Raw genomic sequence first — 17,867 nt, 5'->3', positions numbered from 1 at the left:
TGGGAGTTTGAGGAGAGACACGCCAGGTCCCAAACTGATCTAGATCCTTCCACCATATTCCCTTGTTCAACCTGTGCCTGGCAAAACACTGATGTGGAAGACACAAGTGACTCAATTAATCCCTAGACTGCAAGCTCTGAGAGGCATGATTTCTTGTCTGTTTTATTCTTTGATGAATTTCCAGTACCTAGAAGAGTGCCTGGCGCTTAGTAAGTGCCTAAGAAATATATATTGAATGGATAAATCCATCAATAAATGAGCATATGAAGCAATGAATCAATGAATTACTAGAAGTGAAGTTCCCTGAGGGCTGGGATTTTCTTCCGTGTTGTGTGATAAATCCCCAGGGTCTAGAATCGAGCCTTGGCCCATGGGAGGTATGAGTAAATGCATATGAACAAACGACTGAAGAGGCCACTGGATCAATGACCCATTAGAATGGAATCTCCCTGAAAGCAAGGATTTCCATCTGTTCTAAGGCTGCCTTCTCAGCGCCTGGTGCATAGTAATGTTGAATTCAAAGAATGAATGAATGAATGAATGAATGAATGTGCAAGGCCCTAGCTCTCAGCACAAAGACCACAGACCGACCAGAAAGCATGAGACACAGAGGCCACCCTGCCCCCACCCTGCCACCAGCCACCACTCGCCTCATGGTTTTTTAAATAATTTGTCTGTTGTTTTTAATTGTTGAGGCAGTAATACTTGGTTCATGAAACTGCAATATACAGAGAGGTGAAATAAATAGCTTATATATATATAATATATATAATATAGCTGGTTTTAAAATATTCCCTTATCATTGGTGTACTAGGTCACGTGAGTCACGGAAGGTCGATAGCAGCATCCTCCAGAACTGCGAGCAAGGCAGGGTCACCATGATTGGACGAGGCGTCTGTCGTCGGGAGGTCGAGGCGCGGAGAATTCCCAGGGGCACGCCTTCCCTGCGCGGTGTCTCGGGGCAGCTTGCAGCGGACAATAAATAAATGACTGCAAACCAGAGAGCGATTTTTGTTGGAGTTTGGGGCAGGAATAGAGGATTGGGAAAGTTAGGGGGAGTTTGTTGGTGGGCAGAGTACTACTTTCTCTTTGTTTTTCTTTTTTTTGTTTTTTTTTTTTTTCTTTCAGAACCTTTGGGAAAAAGGACTTTGGTTTCTCAAAGTGTTGGTTTCCTCATTCAAGTCCTCCTCTGGGGACGAGTTTAGAGTTGTCTGTTCCTAGAGAGAGACAAGCACCTGTGGGTTGACTACAGTCCCTTTGCGTGAGTCTTTTGTCATCGGGGGTTTCAAGTCAACAATAAAATCCTTATCACCCCTCCCCCCAAGAGTTTTGGTTCAGTTTTTGTCTTCTTTTAAACACAATGTACAAAAATAGAGCTTCTTCCTTATTTTTCATGTAAAAATATTCCTCTGATGCAGTTCTCTGGGAGTGTGAGTGTGGCCAGGGCGACCTGAGGGGCCGCGGCGGGGTGGCCTAGGCGGGGTGTGTGGGCCGGATCCGACGGGACCTCTTGGTCACCGTCGTGTACTTGAAGGGCTTCTGAAGCTCCGGCTGCCCCTTGGGGTAGCGCTTCATGAAATGCACGTCCTGCTGGTTCTCCCGGGTCTTGGGGCCCTTCCGCGGCCGCCCCTTCTTGGTGAAGCCCACGTACCAGCCGGAGTACTTAGCCGACATCAGGGCCGTGTAGTTGTTCTCCAGAACCTTCTCGATGAACACACACTCCTTGCTGGTGCCATCGGGCTGCAGGGGAGAGAGGGGGAGTGTTCAAGAAAAAAATGACTCAGTGATGCTTGCTAAAGCACAGCGAGGAAGGTTTTATTCAGGACCATTGCAATTGTTGTAGGGACAACTGTAATGAGGTTTTGCAGTGGGGGAGAGATTGAGCTTAACTCTGAATACAGCACAGGCAGGTGGGGGTTTACAGCCAAGGAGCAGGGCGGAAAATGACTAAGAGGAAACATCGAGGGTGTGGGGGATTCTGACTAAAGCCACCTAACAGAGATTTTGCTGAGGACAGGCCAGAGTGACCAGACGTCACCTGGGGGATAGAGGAGGATGAGGACCCTGATCATATATCAAGAGTGGGGGGTTCTTGCTAAACTGACTTAGCATGGCTCTTGCTAAAACTGGATTTTACAAAGAAGTGCACAGATGGGCCTAAGAGAAGGTTCAGGAGCCTGACTCTAGTTTGGCCAAGCGAAGACTCTTTGTTAGGAGGAGAGAAAGGGGATAGCAGGTACGAGGGGCATGGGCAGGAGGCTGTGGCTGGGGCAGCACAGGAGAGAGAGCCTTCACTTCCTGGATCTGTGGAGTAAACTTTTGCTGCTGGCCCCTGCATCTTTCCCCCACCCTCCAATTAGGTAACAGACTCCCACTGTCATTCAGAAATCTATTCCTTCCCCACTCTCCACCCAAATAGCCCAAGGGCTCCACCTCATCCCTACTAGAGCAAGACATCCAGACACTATTTTCCCTTTGGCCTCAGTGATTGGCTCACAGGTGAGCAAGTGACCCAAGCCATCCAATCAGAGTGTTCCTTGAGACCTTTTCTAGGCAACCCCAAACACAGGTGGATTTAAACCGGAGGAGTTTGTAAGGCTGAAGCAGAGGCAGCCACTTTATCACCATGAGGGGAGATCCTGTCTGACAGTGAAGCCAGCACAGATGAAGCAAAGCCGAGGAGGAGAGAAGGAGAGAAACTACGTCCTGGTCACATGATTTGGGCTCTAGATCGCATCATTTGGGCTCTAGATCCAGCCACGTCTGAAGCTCAAATTACCTCACAGTTATGTGGGCCAATGATGGTTTGTTTCCTTTAAAACAGGTGATACCGTGTTCTACTGCTTACAACAGAAATGAGTCTTGATAGAGTTGCATAAAACCTGACATTAAATCAGCTACTCAGCTGTAACTCAACTCCACTGTAATCTAGTTAAATATAAATTACATGTCATGTGGGATGTGGTGCATTTTAATACTTGGTATGAAGTAAGGTGGGGGCCTCCAAAAATAAGAGATTTCGCATGGCCAAACTCCAAACTGTGCCGTCAGTTGTGGGATCTCGGGCTCCTGGGCCGATGTGTGAACTCCCTTGGGATCCTGGGTGTGCTGGGCAAGGAGCACTAGATTCGGAGTCAGAAAACAAATGACCTCTAACACTTCTCTTGTGTAACCTCAGGCCAGTCAGTCCCACTCCGTAAACCTCAAATTCCTCACCTCCCTAATGGGAACAATGACTTCTGCATCATAGAGACACTGTAGGAGTGATGCTTAGAAATGAATCTGACACACAGTAGGAGCTTGCTAGATTATTCCTGAAGGGCAGCTGTTTCCGACAGGGCTGGTATGCCTCCCTTGGATCTGATCTGGACAGGGGGTGGTGAGGAGGCAGGGTGTTAGTCTCCTCTCTGAGACAGCCGAATTGCTCGATGGGGAAGAGTGGGAAACACAAAGTTGGAAGGCCTGAATTAGCAGCACTCGAGTTTCCAACTAACATCTCCAAATTTAGGCCGGGCCCACTCCTCGTTACGGACGGATGCCCAGCCAAGCTGGAAGCCCAGCGGTCTGGCTGTGTGTGGAGACTGAGGTGCGAGTTCCAGCCTTTTGTTTGAAGTGGAAAACAGGCTGGAGCTTCCAGGAACGTTCACCTTTGAGCGGAGGGCAAGCTTGGGCCCTCCAGACAAAGTGCTGAACTTTGCAGAAAGGGACAGGCAGGGTAAGAAAACACTCTCTGGAAGATGAGATCTTTCGAGGAGGCTGCAGAACAGGCATGGGCAGACCTGGGACACACACGTGGGACCCAGAGGACAGTATGGGTGGCGTGAGCAGCGAAGGTCTACTGTGAGGAAAGCCAGGGTAAGTGTGCAAGGCAGGTGGACAGGAGTGGTCCCTGGGGTCTGGGTACCCCATGGAAAATTCTGGAAGCTGCGTGTCCAACCTGAATCCAGGTTCTTTGCCTGGTCTCAACCAAATAGTTGGAGCAAACAGAACAAAGGCTACACCATGATGCTCCCCCATCCTAGAATACCTGCCACTGCCTGGAAAATGGCTTTCATCCCTCCAGGCTCAGCTCAAAAACTGCCTCCTCTGGGAAGCCTTCCAGGACTTCCCTTTATCTCCCTGGACAATTCTTCTTCCTCATTCAAGACTCCATTCAAGTGTCAAGCCTTACTGGGCTCACATACCCCATCTTCTGAACCCCATTCCTCCCCGCTATGACCCAACAGAGAAATCCCATGTCTGCCTGCCTCCGCATTAGCCCAAGTGCCTGCTGAGGTCAGGGCTGCTTCTCAGTTCTCTTGTTGCCGAGCACAGGCCTTAGCTCAAGACAGGGGTGACCCGAGCATTTGGGGTTGAACGCATTTTCATTAGGATGGAAACGGTGGGATGACACACGAAAGGGGTTTCCTCCTGAAGAAAACAGACTCTCCCTCCTGGATCTGTTATAAATGTCCCAGAGACAATCATAAGCTATGAGAGGTCACTCCTGAGACACACTGATTAGGGAGACAAAGCAATCTGAGCCCTAGAAATTGTCTAGCCCACTTGGTCTCCCTACTCATTCATTAACCATTTATTGATTGCCAACTACAGACGAAACATTGCTATTTCCATTACTGCATTTCACCCTCTTCTTCGACTCTGCTTGGTAGAAGAAAGCAGAGCTCAGAAGCAAATCGGCTTGCCCAAGGTCATGGAGCTTGTAAGCGGCAGAGCTGGGATTTGAACTTGCCCTAGCCACTGCAGCTCACTTCTCCTCTGCCCAGTTCCAGAGAGGTCTACAAGGGGAAAGGGTGAGGAGGAGCAGGTGCTGCCCATCAAAACATCTCGCCTCCCCCAGGCCCACATAGCCACCATTGGCACAAAGTGAGGTTTTGGAGGTACAAGGAGCTACCCGGTGCCAGTCACACGGGCTCAGTGCACGTCTGGGTTTACTTAAAAGGGTTGAAGAGCTGGGCTTTGGGCTGAAATTCACGAATCTTGGGAACCAGCCCTGGGGCTATGATGATCACAAGTTCCCCTCCACGACCTCAGGCAAAAATGGATAAGAAGCTAACAGCAGGCTACACCCGGGCTTGGGCTTGACACTTGCCTCTGCTCCTGGCTACCTCTATGACCCCGCTCACCACAGCAGAGATTCCAAAAACCAAAACACCTGTGCTTGGGCCCGACCCCCAGAAACTCTGACTTCATTGGTTCAGGCAAGGCAGAAGCATCAATATGTAGAGAGTAAGTGAATATTCCATCCCAGAACCCTGATGATGTAGCAGAATTTGATCTCTTTCCAACTACCACCTCCAACCTCTTGCTTCCCAAACTGGAGCCCTACTCCTTCCATTTGATCTGAAGATGGAGTCCTGATGACCTCATCTGGCCCCTAGATCCAGTCTTACCTGAAACTAGAACTACCCCCTGGACTGTTGGTTTTTGTTGTTGTTGTTGTTGTTTGCTATATAAGCCCCATATTCCCTTTTTGCTTAAGGCATTTTAGGTTAAGTTTCAGCCATTTGCAACCAAAGCCATCTTAACAAAGATGTGCTGGTGGGCAGAGCACTCCCCTGCCCTGAAAAGGTCTGTGGCTCTATGTTGCCCCAAAAAGGACTCATCAGTGATCTCAACAGGTGGTGGCAGATGAGAAAAATACAATCTGGGTTGTGTCTCCAGAGATGGGAAAAAAAATGCCTAGCACATCATGCTAGACACTCAACAACTGTTTACAAAATGAAAGGAAGTGCCACCTCCTGGGCCAGGTGACATGGGTTCCAGAGGGGTAGCAAGGAGAAGGGGGGCCGCCTGAACATGCAGGGGCTGGGGACACAGCTTTGGCATCTGATTGGTACAATGCAGCGGAAAGAGTAACTCCAGCAAGGGCCTGCAACCTCTGGAAAGCTCTGTCAAGGGCTCGATGCAGGTACCCTTGCTGTGGCCAGAGATGTGCAGGGTTGGCACACAGATGGCCCAAGGAAGCTGCCCCATTGAGCCACTCCAAAGGAGTCGGCACTGGAGCTGAGACCAGGCGTTCCCACAGGTGAAGAAGTGACCTCGTGACCTGGCTCCAAAGGGGAAAGGGACTAACACTTAGCAAGTGCCTACCTGCCTACTAAGTGCCCAGATTATCATTCCCATTTTGCAGATGAGGACGCTGAGGCTCAGCAAGGCCAGGGTGCTTAGACTCCCTTGGGTTGATGTGGGTATTTCAGGCTGTAGCCTAAGAGTCAATCCACAGACAGCAGGAACCGTGTTTCTATTTCTTTGGTGCCCCTGGAGCCCTTTGGTCAGGTACACAGAACTCAAATGAATGGATGCAGAATCGGCCCTCAGGGAGCTCCCAGTGTGACAGAGGATGCAGGCACAAAGACAAACAGTGACAACCCAGGTCAGCAGACAGGCAAGAGGGCTGTGTGAGGGACTGTGGGGCTCCGGGGTGGGTGGGCTGACAGAGGGGTCAGGGAGTGACCAGCCAGGACTCAGGGCAAGTGGACAGAGGGAAGGGCAGTCCCGGCAGAGGGCACAGCATGGACAGTGCCCGAAGGCCCCGTCCATGGAATATCGGTGCTCAGTGCCACGCATCTGGAGCATAAGGAATCCATGTGCCCGGGGAGGCTCCCCAGGGCCTTCGGTGTCCCATAGCAAGGTGGGAGGACCCATGGATGGGTTTGGAGCTGGGTGGGGGTGGAGGGCAGGTCATGTGCTGCCCTCCAGCGCCCTACGTGCTGTAGAAAGCCGAAGGTGGGCAGCGGGGAAAGGCCTGGAGGTGCAGAAGCCACACACCAGGCGGCTGGGGCAACGATTTCCGGGATGGTAGGAGGCCAGAACAGAGGCGGTGGCAGGGGTTAGGACAGGAGGGGACTCCCAGGACCTGAGGCCCGACTGGGCAGGGAGGCTGTGGCGAGGACCGCAGCCCAGGAGCCAGATTCCCGCCTCGGGGGCCAGAGAGCGAGGGGGCGCTGGGCGGGGCAGAGGTCAAGCCTGGACAGGTGGATTTGGGGGCGTCCTCGAGTCCCCCGGGTGGGCCCAGAAGACAGGAGGCTGGCAAGGGATGGGGGCGGGCGTGGAGGGCTTGGGCGGGAGCGGGGGAGGCGCCGGGGGCCGGGGCCGGGCCTCCCTCCGCTGCGCCAGGGCGCGCCGCGCCAGCTGAACCGTCACCAATATTAATGACGGGAGAGAGGGCGAGGGGGCAGGAAATCGGAGCCGGCTCCTGTGGAAGCGGTGACTCAGCGGCTAGCCCGCGGGCGGGAGGCGGCCGGCGGCGGGGTGGGGGGGCGGCCCGAGGGGACGGGGCTGCTCTTTTGACCCCCGCGCGGCCCTCCTGGGGTCAGGATGCCGGGAACAGCGCGCAGACGGCGAGGGCGGGCCGCGGCGTGGGCACGGGCACTGGCGGGTGCCGCTGGCCCCTGCTGGGGGAGAAAGAAAAACGAGCCGAAAACTCAAAGCAGGTTGGGCCTGGGAGGCGGCCCAGGCGGGCAGGAGAACAAAGCGCCTGACGCGGGGCTGGGCCGCGCCGCCACAGGAAACGACCGGCCAGGCCAGGGGGACCGGCCAGGCCAGGGGGACCCGGCGCCCGCGCCCCAGTCCGCGGCCCCGGCCCCGACCCCCCTCGCCGGCCGGCCGGCCTCGCAACGGCGGAAAGTGAATCACTAATTAAAACCACTCCTCGGCATCCCGGAGCCGCGCTCTGCGGATTACTATTATTTTGCTCTTTGAGAAGCCTCAGTTGGTGTGGGCAGTGCGGCTGGAATCTTTTCCTTCCAAACCGGGCTTTGAATCCCGCCGAACTCTAGTGTGGGACCTGGGACAAGTACCCGGGCGTGGGCGAGCCTCGGCTTCCTCATCTGTGGAATGGGGATGGTAGCGGTGGCAGCCTCCTGGGATTCATTGGGAACGTTTCACTTCGGTGCCAGGCAGAAAGTCAGTGCTCAATTAGCGGAAGCTATTATGACAGTAATTATTAACAAAATAATGCGACAATGCCCTGGCTGGGATCCCTGGCCTGTTACATCCTCCCCAGCCTCTTGGGTATGGGGAAGAGGGAGAGGGATAAGACTTGGGGGATTCAAAAAATCAAAAACATGGCTTCACCAAGACTGAAGTCATCTCCCCTACCCCCAACAAGATGTAATGAACCGCAAATAATCAGTCAGGGCATTGCCCCCAAGCACAAGCCCATCCCCCTTGGAATCCAGGCCTACCCTCCACCCCACTCCACCTGTCCAGGCAAAACCCCCTCAACCCTGGTTATACAAGCTGCATATGGGAGTCAGTCCCTGCACAGAGAAGGGGACAGAGAACCTGACCCTACCATAGAGCTCCTGTGAGTAACACCTTCCATTCGAACACCCAGAGGAAGCCAGTTCGTGACTTTCGCAAACAAGCGCACCCAGGAAATGAACAGGGGTGCTGAGAAGCAGCATTACTGGAGACTCAGATCCACACACACATGGGTCTCCTCAACCCGAGGGTCCCCCCAACCTGCACCCCCACCCCTCCCCCCGCCCTAATTTGTTACATGCAGCTCTCTTGCCAGTTTCAAAGTAATAAAATCTTCCTGAAATGCTAGAACCATGAGGCCCAGCGCTGACGAGGCAGCCAGGTTCCAGAGGCCACCGCTGCAGGACGGTAAGCCCCTGGCGATTATTAAAACGACTGCTGCAGCCACAGCCCTTGGCCTGCCGGTACCTTGCTCCCAGACGTCAGGGACATGTAGCCGGGGTGCCCCAGAGCCCCTCAAGGATTCTCCCACTACCAAGCAAGCCAGAGCTCCACACCCAGCAGGAGAGACCAGGGCCCTGTGTGCACCATAAGTCACAGCCATGGATACCTCGGCCTGGTGAGCTCAAGTGCCCGGGGAAGAGAAGTGGGGGATGGGGTGGGGTGAAAGGAAGAGATTACAGTCTCTCTCCTGTCTCTCTCTCTCTCTCTCTCTCTCTCACACACACACACACACACACACACACGGCCTGTTTTCCATTTGAGACTGACAGTGCCCTGGACACATTGTTCCAGCTCCCAGAGCTGCCAGAGGGGAACCCCAAGTTCCCAGGAATCCCAAACCATCACTCACCTTCCCCACGAGCTTGCCTTTGCGGTTCATGCACAGGTAGAATTCCGTCTCCTTGCCCTTGATCCGGACTTGACTACCGAAGGTGTCTGTCTCCACTAGGAGCTGGGCTTCGAAAGGCAGAAGGAGAACAAGACACATTTTATTACCAGGGGCAATGGCTTGGTCTAAAGGCTCAGTGACATGGTCCCTGGTCCTATCTTTGATCCCTCACTCCCCCAAAATCAGGCATGGGGAGGCCTAACAAGTCCCACAGGACAGATGCCTAAATAACCACAGAGAAGTCAGAGAAGTAGCAGTCCCCTGCCCCTCAGGCAGGGAGATAGAAGCTGCCTATCACCTGTTCCCTTCCCTCCAGCCTCTCTTGGCTCCACTTGGGATCCAGATGGCTCCAGCCAGAAGGGAGTTCTGCCCCCGTGGCTGAACACCAGTTTGCCCTTCTCCCCATCGTCACCCACCTTCCCTAGCCCCTCAACTCTACTCCACCAAACAGGACAAAGAGCCGTGCAAAAAACCCATTTCCCAAAGCAGGACAGACGGCCATACAAAAAGGCCATTCTCCCAAGCAGGACAGGCAGCCATGCAAATAACCCCATCCCCCAAACCCAAAGCAAGACAGACAATCATAAAAATAACCCCATTCCCCAAATCAGGTCAGATGCCATACAAATAACCACAGAGAAGTAGCTAAGGGGACCAAGGGGACAGATAGACACAGATGCAGGCACGTGCACGCACACCTCCCCTGCCTTTCAGGACATCAAGCTATTTCCTCCAGAAGTTAGGTTTGTGGCCCCTTCCTGCAGGGCAAACATCTGGAGCCCCTGCTAGTGCCCCCTGGCACCTTTACCCTGGCTATTCATAGCAGGAAGGGCACAGGGAGTGAGGTGCGAGCTCCCTGGGAAAGCGTATGCAGGATATTCCACTGCCCTCCATGGAGGCCACCAAAGCTGAAGGGTAACTAACTCCCAGGAGCCCAGAAATCCCAGTCAGGACCGGATCCCCCCGGGATCCCCCGAGGGTGGGAGACCCCATGCTACACCATCCATGCTCCACAGAGCCTCCCTCAGGATGAGGGGTCCAGAGCTGATCCCCCAAAGCCCTGCCTGAACAAGGACATCAACTGTCCCTTGATTAGGTGTGCTGTGTCCAAATCTTTTCCTCTCACTCCACCAGCCCACATTTTTCTCCCCAGTAGGCTGCTGTGTGACTTTGGGTAGGCCATGCGCCCTCTCTTAGCTCTCTCTCCTCTGTGGTCTTAAACCGCTGTGCCTGACTCCCCAATACCAGCTGCTTTCTTTGCCTGTGACCGCCCCACTCCCAATTCGTGCACTCTTTTCCCTGACCCCTTGCTTCCTAGCCCCTGCCCCTCCCTCACCCACAAAAGTTTAATTTCAGTGACAAGGGACTTGCTTCTCCATAACAAAAATCACAGCCCCAAATTCCTGAGTACAGTATCCTTGGAGCCACAAAGAGTATACCTCAGTGCCCCTAAAATACACTAGGTATGATTTTAATAAAAAAATTTACAAATATAGACCCTGGTGCCCTGCTGTGAAAATTAAAACCATGTGGAACTTGAGATTTCCAATAATTAATCTAGCCCTCCTGTGACACCACTACTAATTAAAATATGACACCCACCTTTCCAAGAGGGAAAACAAGAAGAATTTACATAAAATTTAAAGATCTAACGAGAATTTAGTAACTCTAGAAACAAGGGGAGGCACATTCTTCTCTCCACCTCCCTCCAGCCCTAGTCAACACTGACTCAGGGATATTAACCAACGCTGAGATGGTGGTGGGTGCAAGCCCTTGATCCTCCCTCTTCCCCTTAAGTCAAACTCCCTGTCATTTCCTCTGTGAGCTCCCTCCCCAGGGCCAAACATCACAGCAGCTCTGAAACTTGCTTTCTCCATCTCTTCATAAAGCTCAGGCCCCACAGGGGGTGAGGAGTTATGGGGGAATCAGGACAATTTCAGGTGCTTCTGATGAGGGGAAAACATGAGAGCTTTGGGGTGCACAAATCTGGATATGAATCCCTGGCCCCAACTGTATGACCATGGCCCTCAGTTTCTTCTCCTGTAAAATGGGGGTATAATCTTCAATAGTTATTGTGAGGATTATATAAAATGATGCTGTGAAGAGCTTAGCGCTCTGTTCTCAGGGAGGGAAAACTCAATAAATGTTGTTTAAGTTTCCTACAAACCGCAAAAACCAAACTGTTTTCCCAAAAGAAAAGAAAAACGAAAATATAGTGGAAGGAAATCGGATGTGTCTGCTAGGGTGAAGGAGCAGCAAAGCTTCCCTCCCTAGGTCTTGCACTATGACCTGAACTTCCCAGCATCCTTCAGGACTGCAGACATCCCACACTGCAAACTGCATCAGAAAATGCCTGGGGCTGGGGCTCACCGGGTCTAGTTTCATTCTGGCATTGCCATCCTAGGCTGTGTGACCTTGAGTAAGCCATACCCCACTCTAAGCCTTAGTTTCCCTATCTGTGCAAGGGGGAGGGGCTCGACCCTACTCTCCTTCTCCTTGGGATTAGGAAGTGGGGTCTAGCAGAGGGGCAGGGATGGGAGATGCAGGAAGTAGGTAAAGCCACTGAGCTGGGGCCCAGACAACCCCAAGTAGGCCCAAGGGAGAGACTCCCTCTCCGCCCTTCCCAGCACACGCCTGGACCTCTGTCCTCAGAACAGTTCCTGCTATGCTCCCCTTAGAGTGCACTGAAGCCATCCATCCCGAGATTGGGTGTCTTTGTCCCCATTTTACAGTGTAGGAAACTTAGGTTCAGAGCAACACCCAGTAACAGGGACTGACCTCAGGACTGCCTGCCTCTTTCTACTGGGGCCTGGGCTCCAGGGGAGAGGCCCCCAGGTCTGGAGGGACAGGCCTCCCAGCACAACCCCCACCCCTCACCAGCCAGGGCCACCGCAGGAAGCCCTGGCCTTTGCCTGAGCTGTCCAAAGGGCCTGGGGCAGAGGTTGCACCTCCACCCACCACAAGCCTAGCCACCCCCACCCCAGCATGGGGAGGGTCTGCACCTGGCTGTCACGCCAGGGGAGCCAGAAGTCTGTTCTCTCCCCGACCGCAGCATGCGATGGAGTGACCTAGACTCCACTCAGCACATGACATCATGAGGAGGGAGCCGGGCCAGAATTATGTAAAGTCTTTGGGGAGTAATAGCAGCAGCAGTTCTCAGAGAAAGAGAGAGAGGGAGAGAGAAAATGAGACAGAGAGAGAGACGGGAGAAGGAGAAGAGAGAGACACCACCCAGGCCAGGTCCTCAGCGTCACGCATCCACTCCCATGACCCGAGCCCCCAGGATGCTGCTCTCAACAGCTGGAAACCTCATCCAGGCTCAGGCACAGCTCCATTCGTGGGGCCTGCACCAGGCCAGGAGGAGGAGTTGATGACATTATCTCACCCTGCTCATCGGACTTCCTCACTGCCCTGGCCGGGCCACCGTCCCCTCCAGCCTACGCAACTCAACAGCCCCTTCCCCTTGCCACTCTCACCCCCATCCATCTCTCCTCTACACCAGCCAGAGAGATCCTTTAAAAATATAAATTTGCCAGGCACTGTGGCTCATGCCTGTAATCCTAGCACTTTGGGAGGCTGAGGCCGGTGGATCACCTGAGGTCAGGAGTTCGACACCAGCCTGGCCAACGTGATGAAACCCCATCTCTACTAAAAAAAACACAAAAATTAGCCAGGCATGGTGGCACACACCTGTAGTCCTAGCTACTCGGAAGGCTGAGGCAGGAGAATCACTTGAACCCAGGAGGCAGAGTTTGCAGTGAGCCGAGATCATGCCACTGCACTCCAGCCTGAGCGACAGAGTGAGACTCCATCTCAAAACATACAATAAAAAATATATAAATTTAATTGTGTCCCTTCTCTGCTAAAGACCTCCTAGGGATCCCCAACCCACATAGAAGAACATGTAAACTCTTCACTGGGACCGGCAAAGGGCACACAGCCTGGCCCCTGTGGACCAGCCCTGCCTCCCTTCCTTGCCTCTCCCCTCTAGCACACCAAGCATGCTCCTGCCACAGGGCTTTTCCACATGCTTTTCCTCTGCCTGGAGGCTGCTTTGCCCAGAGCTTCCAGAGTGGCTCCTCATCTCCTAGGTTGTGGCGTAAATATTGCCCCTCAGAGAGGCCTTCCCAGACCATGATGTCTAATGCTGGCAGCACCCTCCCCAGTCCAGCCCTACCCCATTCCCCTGCTCCATTTTCCTGAGAGCTCTTCTCCGAAACTCTTATTTTTATTGTCGGTCTCCACCCAGCAGAAAGTAAGCTCCACGAGGACAAGAACCTATCTGTCTTATCACTACTCTGACTTCCAGTGCCTATCCCACGCCTGGCTCAGAGTGAGTGACCAGTAAGCCAGTTTTAATAAGCTCATCAACAGCCTTGTGATGTGGAGATGACTAACACCATTCACTGGCTAATGAAAATGAAATTCAGGGAGGTGAAGTGGCTTGCCTGAGTCACATGGCTGGGAAGAGCAGGGTAAGGTCTGAGTCCAGTGTCTGATTCCACGGTCGATGCCCTTCACCACTGTGCACTTTCCTGGTGCGACTCTCAGTGCCACTTGCAAGAACCATGGGCTCCCACCCACCCATCCCCAGCCTCAGTGACACAGCGCAAAACCTTTTCCCTCTCTGAGCCAGATCTAGGTAACCTCTGAGGCCTCTTTCAGTTCTGCTCCTCTGGAAAGTATCAGTAACTGACATTTCTTTAGAGCTTATGATGTGCTGGGCATTGTCTTAACTACCTTACATGCATTATCTCATTTAATTCTTACCACCATCCCAGGAGGTTAGAACTATTGTTATTATCCCCAATTTACAGGTGAGAAAACCGAGTCCCACAGTCACACAGTGATGGAGCTGAGATCCAAGCCCAGGCAGTCTGACCCAGAAGTCTTGGGCTTTGCCTGTCTACCCAACCTCTCACTTCTCAGAGGCCCCAGTCCCTTTCCTGGGGAGCGAGTGAGTGAACAGCGAAGGAGGCAGGGGAGGTCTTCTCTTTGGCCCCACTTTCTTTGGGCAGAAGTTAGTAGATGGGGATGTCCACCTTCCCTCAGCTCCACTTCAAAATGAGTTTGAGGAAGGAGGGAGTCCCCAGGGTCACCCTGAGAAAGATACCTTTGATATTGGGAGATGGGGAAACCCTCAGGACCACCCAGGGCTGGGCTGCGACCACAGCCAGAGAGAGGCAAGGACGGTTTCAGATCTGATGAAGAGGAGAAAAGGCTGCATGAAACAAGAGGAGGAATACAAAATGGGAAGCTCCAGGCCACAGCTGCCCCGGAAGGAAGGCTCTGCACAGAGCAGGAGCCCAGAGGCCACCCAGGGCTGGGGCCAAGGAGAGTGGCAGAAAGAAAAGGGGCTCAAAGGATCTGCTCCCTTCTCCGGCATCCAGAAAGGAGAGCAGCAAAGGGGGAAAGAGTGCAGGAAGGGAGCTGGAGAGAAAACTCTTCAAAAAACTCATGTTGTCTCTCCCCATTTTAATGCCTGCAGCAAAAATGACTAAAGAATGATGATAACAGTGAATACTTATCTGAGCATATACCATGTGTCAGGCAATGTTAAGAGTGTGAATGTGGGGCCGGACGCGGTGGCTCATGCCCATAACCCCAACATTTTGGGAGGCCAAGGCAGGCAGATCACCTGAGGTCAGGAGTTCGAGACCAGCCTGACCAACGTGGTGAAACCCTGTCTCTAATAAAAATACAAAAATTAGCTGGGCGTGGTGGCACGTGCCTGTAATCCCAGCTACTTGGGAGGCTGAGGCAAGAGAATTACTTGAACCTTGGAGGCAGAGGTTGCAATGAGCCGAGATTGCACCACTGCACTCCAGCCTGGGCTATAGGGCGAGACTCCATCTAAAAAAAAAAAGAGTGTGAATGTGGAATATCTCATTTGATCATCACAACAGCCCTATGAGATAGGAACTATTATGCCGTTTTACAGATGAAAAAACTAAATCAGTGTAAGTTAATAGAGCAGTTAAATTGCTTGACCAGAGTCTCACAGTAGGACCAGGATTTGAACACAGGCAGAGCAAGGCCAGAGCCAGTTTGAGACAGATGGAGATTCAGACCGAGGTATGCAGGCAGAGAGGGGACAGACATGACGCAGGCTGGTGATGACAGAAAAGGGAAGTGGCATTGACTGACTGATTGATTGGTTGACTAATCCCAGTGTGCTTCCCCAGCCGGGTTTCCCAGAGGGTGATCCGGGGCCTCACTGTGAAGACTTTCAGTGGGAAACAGCAGGGAAAGACTCAGAGAGGCAGCCAGAGGCCTGGAGAGAGACATAGCACAGAGACAGAGTTGAATCCCACAGACGCAGGGGACAAGACCCAAAGAGGCGGAACCCAAGAGAACAAAGCTGGAGGGTGGGTTTGTTTTCCCCAAGCCTCGGGTAAAGTCCCCAAGACACTCAAGAGCAGCAGGGGAGCTGGGAGCCAGGGAGGGGCTGGGCCCCCGGTCTGGGGCCCTGCGAGGGCTGGACGGTAGCTGGCCAGCCTCAAAGATCTCAGTGCTGACAGAGCTGCTGGCTGCTCTCCAGGCGTCTTCCTCCAGTGAAGAACCATCCTCACTACAGACAGCACTGAGAGGTCACACCGAGTCAGCCCTCCCTCCTTCCCCACTGAAGGTGGACCAGATCTCGAGAGAGGGAGAGAGAGGCGGGGATGGAGGAGAAGGTATCCTTTCTGGAGATGCTTCCCTGTCACTGTAACACACACACACCCAGGCACACACACACACACTCTGCTGTATATGGTCTTTTCTCAAAGGTGCCCACAGTTCCCTTTCTCCATATGGACACACCAGAAAGTCGGGGGGAAAAATCAGTAGGGTTCATCGGGAGCTCTGTTTAACCCTAGCTGTAGCTCTAGCATAGCCGTGTCAGTCAAGGGGTTGGTGAGGTGTGGGTGGTCACTCCTCCCTGGGGACAGAAGTTGTGGGACATGAGCTCAGAGGGGCAGGGGTTTAGGTGGAGATGGGAAGTTCCATTCCCAGCTGGGAGACCTCCTGGGGGAAGCTGGGTCTGATGATCACCCTATCCCCACTGCACAGTGCAAGGCTGGCTGGATAGAAAGGAAGGGTGGTAGGAAAGGAGGGAGGGAACACTGATTTGCCGAGTACCTACTGTGCACTGAGATCTGTGCCAAACACAAGGAAGCCTCTTTGTCTCAATGCGCCAGGGGGAAGGACACCTGCCACACACCCTGACACACACAGGGCGTCACCCATACATTCACTTGCTCAAGCATATACTGAGAGCGTCTTCGTGGTTGGCCCTGTGTACCGGAGACGCAGCAGCGAACAAAACAGACAAAACCTCCACCCTCCAGGAGTTTAAACTCTAACACGGGAGACAGATAGTGGGTAACTAAATATATAACGGAAGGTCAGATAGTGACAAGTACTAGGAAGGGTGGACAGAGCTGGGGACTCTCTGATAAGGGGACAATCGTACAGAAGCCTGAGTGGGTGAGGGAGCGGGCCATGGGGATATCTGGGAGAAGAGCATTCTCAGGACAGCAAATGCAAAGGCCTGCAGACGGACAGTGCTTGGGTGTTCATGGGACGCCCGGAAGGCTGCTGTGGCTGCGGCCATGTAAGCAAGGAGCAGGGGCAAAGCCTGAGGCCGCAGCAGGATCAGGAGCCAGGCACACCAGGCCTGCAGGCTGATTGAAGGACATGAGTTTTACTCTAAGTGAGACGAGCACCTCTCAGCTGTGGAGGAACACGCTCACATTTTGGGATGCGTGTGGAAAATGGACCATGGGGGCTCAACTCTGAGACTAGGGGTCCCTGCTACGTCAGCCACTCAACCAGCCCAAAGGACCTCCGGCAACTACCAGAATGAGGGAAATGGGGACGAGAGGACTCCCTCCCAGCTCCACCACCAACTCAGCAATAGCCCTGAAGCCCCGACCTTCCTCCCTGTGTGAGCCACTGACGGCAGCCCCCAGTTACGATTACACTTTGAGTTGCCCCGTACACATTTTATGCATCCTTCTGGCCACACTTAAAGGGGCCCTGCTCTCTGCCAGGCCTTGAGCTGGACATGGAGACGTGGCAAAGAGGAAGACAAGGTCACTCCCTCCAAGGAGCTCACACTCTCACAGGGGCACCAGCCACGTCAACAGATGGTTCCACCGCAGCAGGACCCTTGTTGGGACAAGGGCAAGAACAGGAGCTCTGGGGCTCTGTACCCAGCCTGGGGGCTCAGAGAAGCATCTGCACTGGGGCGCGCTGACTCCCTGTAAAGCTGGAATCACAGACTCACCCCACGCCTGAGCTGGAGGAAGCTGCAGAGTACCAGCTGCACACCCTTTACCCCATCCACATTACAGGTGGGGAAACCGAGGCTCAGGGAGAGAACGGGTGGGCTCACAGTCACGTGGAAAGTTCATAGCCTAGGTTCTTCCTACTCAAAGTCAGCCTCTAGTAAGGAACCGGGGGCCCTAGACTGAAGGCTCCTTGATGGCTGGGACGAGGCATGTCACTCACCACAGCAGCCCCCTCCCCTGGTGCTTGGGCTTGGTAATTTATGTTGAATGAATAAGGGACTGAGGGGAGACACACGCAATCAGGGGAGCCAAAGGCCCTCCTCCCTCATTGGGGCAGAGACCCTGCTGCTGGGAATCACGGGAGGACGCCTCTTCTACCTGCATCTAACCTGCCAGGTCCCACTGACAGCAGACAGGAGTACCGCTTCTTCCCTCAGGTCCTTTCTGGAAGCCTCTGGAGCCAGTCAGTACCTGATGGCAGTTCCTCACCT

The 17,867-nt window shown here is 53.5% G+C and overlaps 1 protein-coding gene across 1 annotated transcript in view; it reads right to left on the bottom strand.

Moving 5' to 3' along the window:
• Positions 1-1,082: 1,082 nt before the first annotated feature.
• The window catches only part of FGF18 (fibroblast growth factor 18), a 37,074-nt gene continuing 20,289 nt past the window's right edge, over positions 1,083-17,867 (bottom strand). The window contains exons 4-5 of the mRNA XM_002816189.5: positions 9,062-9,168; positions 1,083-1,740 (exon numbers count right to left, since the gene is read on the bottom strand). Coding sequence (XP_002816235.1) covers positions 1,474-1,740; positions 9,062-9,168 — 374 coding nt within the window. The 3' untranslated portion in view covers positions 1,083-1,473. The remainder of the gene's footprint in view (positions 1,741-9,061; positions 9,169-17,867) is intronic.

This window comes from Pongo abelii, chromosome 4, assembly GCF_028885655.2.
Source record: "Pongo abelii isolate AG06213 chromosome 4, NHGRI_mPonAbe1-v2.0_pri, whole genome shotgun sequence".
Lineage (NCBI taxonomy): Eukaryota > Metazoa > Chordata > Mammalia > Primates > Hominidae > Pongo > Pongo abelii.
The sequence above is the reverse complement of the archived record's forward strand: the minus strand, read 5'-3'. Positions and strand labels throughout refer to the sequence as shown.